The 9794-nt window shown below is 40.8% G+C and overlaps 1 protein-coding gene across 1 annotated transcript in view; it reads right to left on the bottom strand.

The window, feature by feature from the left end:
* Nucleotides 1-7617: 7617 nt before the first annotated feature.
* Nucleotides 7618-9794, bottom strand: part of lactb2 (lactamase, beta 2) — a 32541-nt gene continuing 30364 nt past the window's right edge. The window contains exon 6 of the mRNA XM_048595677.1: nucleotides 7618-7629. Coding sequence (XP_048451634.1) covers nucleotides 7618-7629 — 12 coding nt within the window. The remainder of the gene's footprint in view (nucleotides 7630-9794) is intronic.

Below are 9794 nucleotides of genomic sequence, written 5' to 3'. Positions count from 1 at the left end.
TATACAGATACAGGTCCTTTTAAAAACACTGAAGTATAAACGAACCAGAGGCAGATCTCATGAAGTATGCCACTGGTCCGTAGTTAAAAACGATGTCATAACTTTGACATAGATGAATGTCACTACACAAGACTTTAGCAGTCTGCTCCTTGCTAGGCAGAAGCTGGAATTGGAAGTTTAAACAGGGTCAGCATGTGCTTCCCTCATTGTTGCTGACTGGAAGATCTGGGTCATTATCTTTCATATCATCCAGCTTTATTATCACATCCTCCGACTCATTGCCAGCAACACCATACACATTCCATAACTTGAATTCCATGAGTTCCAAGGTGGCACAGTGGTTAGCACTGCTGCCTCACAGCATTAGGGACATGGGTTTGATATGAGCTTTGGGCAACTGTCTGTGTGGAGTTTGTACATTCTCCCCGTGCCTGCGTGGGTTTCCTCTGGGTGCTCCGGTTTCCTCCGGGTGCTCCGGTTTCCTCCCACAGTCCAAAAATGTGCAGCTTAGGTGGATTGGCCGTGCTAAAAATTGCACTCTAGTGTTTCAGATGTGTAGGTTAGGTGGGTTAGACACGGTAAAAATCCCATGCGGAGTTATGGGGGGCTGGGGGGTGAAGAGGGTTGTTGGTAGTAGTGGTGGTAAGGATCACTGATTTAAGAAGATTGGCAAAAGAGGCAATGACAACATGAGGGAAAACTTTTTTCTGCATTAAGTGGTTAGAAGCTGGAATGCACCAGCCAAGTGTATGGTGGGAGTCGGCTCAATTGAGGTTTTCTAAAGGGAATTGGAACAACATTTGAAAAAGAAGAATATGCGGGGAAAAGTAAAGCAAGGAGCACCAGGGGAGCTGCTCCTTCAGAGGTCCAGCACAGAGAAAATGGGTCAAATGGTCTAATTCTGTATTTTAACCATTCTGTGATCTATAAATAGTGCTTAGTTTTCTGGTAGGAATGGGAACGCTGAAAAGGGTTGTCAACAGTGCTGTCAAGTGGGACATCCTCAGCAATAGACTGAGCGGCAATGCACAAATTAAGTTCCACCAAAGTCACTCAGTTCCTGACTTCGGTGTAGCCTTGGTCCAAACATGGACAGAAGAGCTGAACCCCAAGAAGTGAGGGAAAAGCAAAATCTGACCAACTGTGGCATTCAAGGAGCTCCAGCAAAATTGGAGTTGATGAGAAACAGAGTGCAGACTCACTACTAGCTGGAGGTATACCTGGCAAAAAGGAAGATGGCTGTGCCTCCTGGAGGTCAGTCATTTCCTTAGGGTAGTGTCCTTGACCCAACAATCTGCAGCTGCTTCATCATTGCTCTTCCCTCCATTATAGGGTCAGAAGTGAGATGTTTACCATCAATCACACAACGCTCAACAACATTCAGCATTCCTCAGGTACTAAAGGAGTCCACGTCCATATGCAGCAAGCCCTGAACAACATCTAGGCTTGGGCTGCTAAGGGGCAATTGTCATTCGCACCACACAAATACCAACATAACCATCTCCAACAAAAGAGAATCTAGACATTCCCCCATGACAGTCAATGACATTAGCACTTCTGAAACCCCTACTATCAACATTACTGTGGCTGCAAGAGGCAAGTCAGAGGCTAGGAATTCTGCAACAAGTAACTCACCTCCGGACTTCCCAAAACCTGCCCCAGTATAAGTCAGGAGTGTGGTGGAATACCCTTCACTTGCCTGGATCAGTGCAGCTCCAACAACACAAGAAGCTTGACATCATCGAGGACAAAGCAGCCCACTCAATTAGCGCCCCATTCACCACCTTCAACATTTATTCCCTTTGCCACCAACTCAGAGTGGCAATGGTGTGTACCATCTAGAAAATGCAATGCAACATCTCATCAAGTCTCCTTCAACAGCACCTTCCACACCCATTTAGATAGTAGAAAGGCAGCAGATGCATGGGAACACCACTCCCTTCCAACCCACATACCTTCCCTGACTTGGAAAAGTTCCTTCATTCACTAGACCAAACTTTTGGAACACCTCCAGAAAGGACTTCAGCAGTTCATCACCACGTTCTCACGAACAGTTAGGGAAGGACAATAAATGCTGACCCAGCCAGCAATGCTGCCATCCCATAAATTAACAAAAACACATACGACTCTTTGTTTATCCCACTTCATTACGTTGAAGAAGATACTGCAGAATTAACAACTGTTCAATAACTGCATAATTTTAAATATATCTGGAGCAAACATTAACTGCATACATCAAAAATAACATTGTACCTATTTAGGGAATTCAACAACAATATACTTTAATGTCCAACTTCTAAAAACGAGTAAAACCATAGTCTTTGTACTCTGAAAACAAATAAAAGAAATAAAGAAAGGGATAATACTTCTGTTTAATAAATCCCTAAATTGATTCTCATCTCAGAAATTTAAAAATCTGGACAGCATATCATGAAATCAGAGATCCAGGAGTTATTTTCATCACTTTTAACACAACCAGTGTTCCAGTTGCTGTGTCGGTTAGACATATTGGGACACGGTAAAATCCCTAATTAGTGGCATATGTAAAAGGTGGGTTCAAGGAGAGGCGGTGTGAAGCAGAAGAGGAATATGCTTTTAAGTTTTGTTTGCCAATTTCTCTATGCCTTTCAATTAGAATGTTTAATCCAAAGTAAAATTATGTACTAAAAGTGAAATATGGAGGGGCAGACAAATAGAACTGACAGTGCTAAGTGTCAGAAAGTTAAACATATTTATCTTAAAGTAAGTTTCCTACAATATTTAATTCTAAAGGAATGGAAGCTCACACTTGCATAAATTTTCAGAGCCAGAGGCATTATCTGGCAGTAATAAATACATGCACCATAATTAAAAATTCACTTATATTTGAATGACTAAGTTTCTTTTCTTTTATTAGTTAATGATTCGAGCATCACAATTTCACAACTCTATTTGCTTCAATGCCAAGTTTTTTGGTGAGATACTGGTGAAACCGCATATGGAAAAGGTCAAACTGAACAGCATCTTTGAGGTTACTGTATTTTACTGCATACGCAAACATTGCAAGTTGTTGCTCAATCTACTCCATTATAACTGTGACAGTAATCGTTTTAATACAAACTTCAGATATCAACAATACATGTTAGCAAGCTATTTATGCAGCAGCAGCAAAGAGGCATAACTCACTGCCTTCAGCAACAGATCCACAATAACTGATGGGAATTTCCAGTAGCAGTTGACAGAAATCATGACTGCAAATCCTGGTTGATTTTCTCCTTTAAAACAAGAGTCAATGGGATCAATTGTATCATTCCTACTGCCTATCTAATTGAATCAAGTAACTAAGTGTGGATCACAAACATTAAGTCCCATAAATAGAGTCCAGTTCCATACATTACATAATAGTCAACAGAATAGCTCTATGATTGCCAAGTTTTCTCCATTTCAAGCCACTATGAAAAACTCCAATTGCACTTATCACTGCAAGAATATTAAAATGTGTTCTTTCACTAGTATTAATTTGCTAGCTCACATATTGTATCTGCTAGTGAACATGATGTTTGCTCAAGGGCGGCATGGTAGCTCAGTAGTTAGCACTACTGCCTCACAGCGCTAGGGACCTGGGTGGAATTGAACTCTCGGGCGACTGTGTGTGTGGAGTTTGCATTCTCCCCGTGTCTGCGTGGGTTTCCTCAGGGTGCTCTGGTTTCCTCCCACACTCCAAAAGATGTGTAGGTTAGGTGGATTGGCCAAGCTAAAAATTGCTCCATTGTGTTCAGGATGTGTAGGTTGGGTGGATTAGCCATGGGAAATGCAGGGTTACAGGGAAAAGGTGGGTGGGGGTGGGGAGGGGGTTCTGGGTGGGATGCTCTTTGGTGGGTCGGTGTGGACTCTTCTGCACTCTATAGGGATTCTATTCTCTGGTCTTAACAGAACTATAAAACCTAAAGGAGTGCAGCACTCCTTCAGTTTTGTTTGGTTTTCTTGAAACTAAAGTTCTCTGTTACCATTTTAAAATGGATAGGAACCATTCCATAGGCCCAAATTCAAAAGTAAACAAATGCTTCTGCTCCAATTACTCACATGTGAGCTACTCTTCTGATATTTACTTTCCTTTAATGGCTCAAAAAGGGATGCATTAGTCAGCTCCAAAAAGCCAGATTATATTTACTGACTGAAAGCTGATCATCCTCATGAATTTTTTTTTTATCTCAGACGCTTCAAGATGCCACTGGGATGGCACTGTGATATAACACATTAGTCTGCAAATGGATAGCAATGACTTTCTAACACACGCAGAAACATCCTAATAATTGTCCACAATATTAAATTTCAGGCAACAGACCATCAAGGAGCAATTTTCCAATCGTCGTCTTAATTTTTATTCTCCAGATAATCTTATTAGATGGAATTTGCAGGTAATATTGCACTACTCACACGAGCAGAAGCTCAAATGCAGCCAGCAATGGAACACAAAGTGACTGCAGTACAGGAATACTTCACCAAATAGCTTTTCCTCAATATGTAGCTAATTCCCAAAGGTTAGTTGCTCAGTTATTTGCTTGTAAGCAGCCTAAAATTATCCTTTATCATTAAAAATGTAAATAATACATATAAGATTCAGATTCTGTAAATCATTCAACATATAAACAAAACTAATAAGCAATATTTAATCTCAACTACCACGATCTTATTTTAAGTATTAAAAACCACTGCTAAAACACAGTGACATCTTGAATTTTCTCCCATCAATAACCCTGAATACAACTACATTCTTCAATTCAGGAAAATTCCACACAAACGGTTTTAAATGAATGGGGTGAGAAAATAAATGTTTAAAAAAAATTGTCCTTCATCAGAAGACAGTTTACATAACTAGATATCATTCACTGGTAATTACAATTACAAACCAGTTCACTGCAGGAATATTAAAATATTCTCCAGTATTAATAAATTGTGCCACTTTTTGGTTGTATAACTGTACTGCACATTTAACCTTCAAAAAAATCAAAATTTCCGTGCTTACCTTAGTAAGAAATACATCAGCTGTCACAAACAGGCTTGTTATTCTGTTTAAAACAACTGTTTGCAACTATGTGTATTCTCTCATCACAACCTCTTATGTCATTTAACTAAAGAGTGCAACTTATATTTTTGGGCAAAATGTCTAAGTAATCACTGCTAACCATACAACAATACCATTTGACTTCACTGGTGACTTTAGGTTTCTAGCTTGTATCTCTATTCTTAACCTTCTCCTTGAACTGCATAATGGGAAAATACATGCACCGCAGCAAACATCATGCAAACCAGAAAATTGTCAGATTTAATCTCTGGTGTCAGTAAGGGTAGAAATCCATGAGCCTGAGGGCAGTCACTGACTAAATCTGTATATGAAGAATGACACTTGGACAAGGAACGAGAGGATGTCTGGTCTCAAACGGCATCCCACTAAGAGTCAGTATCTTTGAAAAAGAGGTTAAGATAAGAAAATCACAGGGAAACTTATTATTTGCATACAGGTGAAAAATTGGTTTGTATACCACTGCAGACAAAACAAGATTTATTTCATATCTGCTCAAGTGCAGGTCACAATTTGTAAATTTGGTATCATGTAATAAATTAAGTAGCTACAGTACAGTTCATCCATAAGCCTACAAGTTAATCTTTAAAGAACGCAAATCCTAGCTGCAGTAGTGGTGAGAAAATAAAATAGCTCTATCTTGCTCATAATACACCTGTGTACTAGCAATGCACAAGAAGGGGTTTAGTGAATATCTGTGATTTCAAATGAGTCATCAAGTCTGGTGCATTACTACGACAAACAGATCTTAAATAAATAATTTTGATGATCTCCAGTTTATCGACCATCCATACTTTGCATAAGGAAAATCTTACAACAACTACTCAATCAAATCAAAGGTTTTTTTTAGAAAGTAGCAATTCATGAATTATATTTTCATGCTTTTGGTTTAAAAATCACTGGCAGGTATTCTTCAATTCTAGTAATCTTAATTGGCAAAGTCAGATAATAATCGTTAGATATACTTAACTACATATACTATTCTGTAGCAAAGACTGAAAGATCATGTGTACGATTTTAAAAGCAAGATCTGTCTATGCCTATGAATTTTAAACAAATTATTTGCATCAGGTTCATCTCATAACAGTGGTAAATAAAATTATAGCAGATTTTGTACTAGAACAATAGGAGATTAAAGCTCAAGCCTTTGGCTTTAACCAGCTCTCAGCATACAAAGCAGACATTATGAATATATTAATGCAAACATTTTACAGACTTAATGGGAAGTTCAATTGCACACTTGTGTAATTTATTCTACTGGTTAAGAATACACAGGCATTTGATGCATCCTTTTGTCTTTGTACTGCAACAGTGGATTTTAACAGGTCATCATTTGACAGAGCTAGGCTGTTATTAAGATCAAGACTCACCCATTTCATCATGCAGTAAACAGCATATGGTATTTCATCTTAAAGTTTCTGATTACACAATGAGAACGCTGGAAATAATTTCTCCAAAAAACAGAAACAAAGTGCCCACAATGAGGTGACCTAGTCAAGAACGGTTTGATTTTGTCCAGAAACAACTAAACGAGACTAGACATCAAGCAAGCATAATAACCTGTGGAGTCAAAATTACATCTTCATTGGTTGAATCAATCATGTGATTTCAACATCTTCAACTTAAATAAAATTACAAGCTGTCCCATTTAAAGGAGAGCAGTAACAAATAACATTTCACAAATCATTAATTAATTTTTGCATTACAATGAAACATTGAGAACAAACAGCAGAAGCAGTTAACACCCTCTTCCCTGTCAATATTTATAACAAAATCAGGTTACTCAGCTATTAAGAATGTGTATTAGCATAAAACTACATATTAAATTTATAGAGATAACAAGGTGTAGAGCTGGATGAACACAGCAGGCCAAGCAGCATCATAGGAGCAGGAAGGCTGATGTTTCGGGCCTAGACCCTTCATCAGAAATGGGGGAGGGGAAAGGGGGTTCCGAAATAAATAGGGAGAGAGGGGGAGGCGGATAGAAGATGGATAGAGGAGAAGAAAGGTGGAGAGGAAACAGACAGGTCAAAGAGGCAGGGATGGAGACAGTAAAGGTGAGTGTAGGTGGGGAGGTAGGGAGGTGATAGGTCAGTCCAGGGAGGACGGACAGGTCAAGGGGGAGGGTAATAAGGTTAGTAGGTAGGAAATGGGGGTGCAGCTTGAGGTGGGAGGAGGAAGTCGCAACCCCATTTCCTACCTACTAACCTCATCCCGCCCCCTTGACCTGTCCGTCCTCCCTGGACTGACCTATCACCTCCCTACCTCCCCCCCTACACTCACCTTTACTGTCTCCATCCCCGCCTCTTTGACCTGTCTGTTTCCTCTCCACCTATCTTCTCCTCTATCCATCTTCTATCCGCCTCCCCCTCTCTCCCTATTTATTTCGGAACCCCCTTCCCCTCCCCCATTTCTGATGAAGGGTCTAGGCCCGAAATGTCAGCCTTCCTGCTCCTATGATGCTGCTTGGCCTGCTGTGTTCATCCAGCTCTACACCTTGTTATCTCAGATTCTCCAGCATCTGCAGTTCCTACTATCTCACCTACCTATGGGGTTCAGGTTTCCACCTGGAACAAAAATGAGAAGGGCAGATGAACAATCCATTTTCCAATAATATCAGCAAGATGATATTTAACTGCTCAGACTAAAATTTATGCTGAATTTGTTGTAAATTTCCTGTGCGTTTGCAAACAGATTGTGGACGATTTCCTTCCTTTAAATTATAATGACTGCATCAATCTCTGGGGCTCAGAAGCAGTGTTCTAGATGTGAGTGGGTGTAAACATGAAAAAGGCTTAGGAGAGAGAACAGGCCCCATTGTGAGAAGCAATGGCTTGCTGTTGAGGTGCACTGGCAACAGTGGATGTCATCAAGATGGAGGGAAGAGAGAAAGTAAATCAATTGTGAAAGTAAGTATTTTTTTTAGTTTATATTGATTTTCTGTGCAGTGCAGCAATTTAGCAGGTCCCACTTTTCCATTTTCTTTTCTCCATAGCCCAGCGAATTATCCATTTACAGTGTCAATTACTGTAGTTTCAAAGTCACAATTGAATCAACCTCTATTATCCTGTCAGTGCTTTCCAGACCCACAAGGGTATAATGTTTTGAATTTGCCCAGTTCTCTGACTCCACCCCTTTTAAGGAAGGTCGGAAGATTGTTACCATGTTGTTTTTGGTTCTTTAGCAAGTCACCTTAAATCTGTGACCTCTAATTCCTGCTGGTGGAAACAGTTTCTCTTCTTTGTCAGGAGGCCTCCAAATTCTAGCCTGTCTCAAATTTCCTCTCTTCCTTCCTGTCTAAGGAAGACAGTGCCAGTTTCTACAAACCATTCATTGACTAAAGTTGAGGATTATCGGATCAACCATGAACTCATTGAATGCTAGAGAGATTCAGATGGGCTGAATAGCCTTCTGCTCCTATGTCATTGAGTCATAGAAATGTACAGCATGGAAACAAACCCTTTACTCTAACTCATTCATGCCAACCACATATTCTAAATTAATCTGGTCCCATTTGCCAGCATTAGGCCCATATCCCTCTATCCCTCTATCCCTCTAAACCCTTCCTATTCATGTACCTATCCAGATGCCTTTTAAATGTTGTACTTGTACCAGCCTCCACCACCCACTTCCTCTGGCAGCTCATTCCATACATGCACCACCCTCTGCACGAAAACGTTGCCCCTTAGATCCCTTTTAAATCTTTCCCCTCTCACCTTAAACCTATGCCCTCTAGTTTTGGACTCCCCTACCCTGGGGAAAAGACTTTATATTCACCTTAACCATGGCCCTCATGATTTTGTAAACTTCTTTAAAGTCACCCCTCATCCTCCAACGCTGCAGGAAAAATAGCCCCAGCTATTCAGCCTCTCCCTACAGCTCAAACCTTCCAAACCTGGCAACGTGCTTGTGAAATTTGAAAGGGTTCAGAAAAGATTTACAACAACTTTCCTATAGGAGGGAGACCAGAATTGCATCCAGTATTCCAGAAGTATCCTAACCAGTATCCCGAACAGTCACAACATGACATCCCAACTCTTATACTCAATGCACTGACCAATAAACCAAGCGTACCAAACACTGTCTTCACTACCCTGTCTACTTGCAACTCCCTTGGCTTACAGTCCTTCATCCCTGGATTCATTCACATCTTTTCTTCACCCTCTTCTCAAGTCTTCACATTCTCCTTAAAATCACAGTGCCCAGAACTGAACATAGCAATCCAGTTGAAGCCTCAGTAGTATTTTATAAAGCTTCTTCATCGGCATAACTGTATTGCGCCCTGATGCCCTATAGTGTTTGGATCTGACTTAACACATCTGAGCTGGTATTCTTTTGAGATGTAGTCACTTACTGCAGAGGTAGTAGGAACTGCCGATGCTGGAGAGTCTGAGATAACAAGGTGTAGAGCTGAATGAACACAGCAGGCCAAGCAGCATCGGAGGAGCAGGAAAGCTGACGTTTCGGGCCTGGACCCTTCTTTGGAAATGGGGGAAGGGAAGGGGATTCTGAAATAAATAGGGAGACAGGGGGAGGCGGATAGAAGATGGATAGAGGAGAAGATAGGTGGAGAGGAGACAGACAGGTCAAGGAGGCAGGGATGGAGCCAGTAAAGGTGAGTGTAGGTGGGAGGTAGGGAGGTGATAGGTCAGTCCAGGGAGGACGGACAGGTCAAGGGGGAAGGTAATGAGGTTAGTAGGTAGGAAATGGGGGTGCAGCTTGAGGTGGGAGG

The sequence above is a fragment of the Rhincodon typus genome, chromosome 4 (assembly GCF_021869965.1).
Source record: "Rhincodon typus isolate 14 chromosome 4, sRhiTyp1.1, whole genome shotgun sequence".
In the NCBI taxonomy this organism is placed as follows: Eukaryota; Metazoa; Chordata; class Chondrichthyes; order Orectolobiformes; family Rhincodontidae; genus Rhincodon; species Rhincodon typus.
The sequence above is the reverse complement of the archived record's forward strand: the minus strand, read 5'-3'. Positions and strand labels throughout refer to the sequence as shown.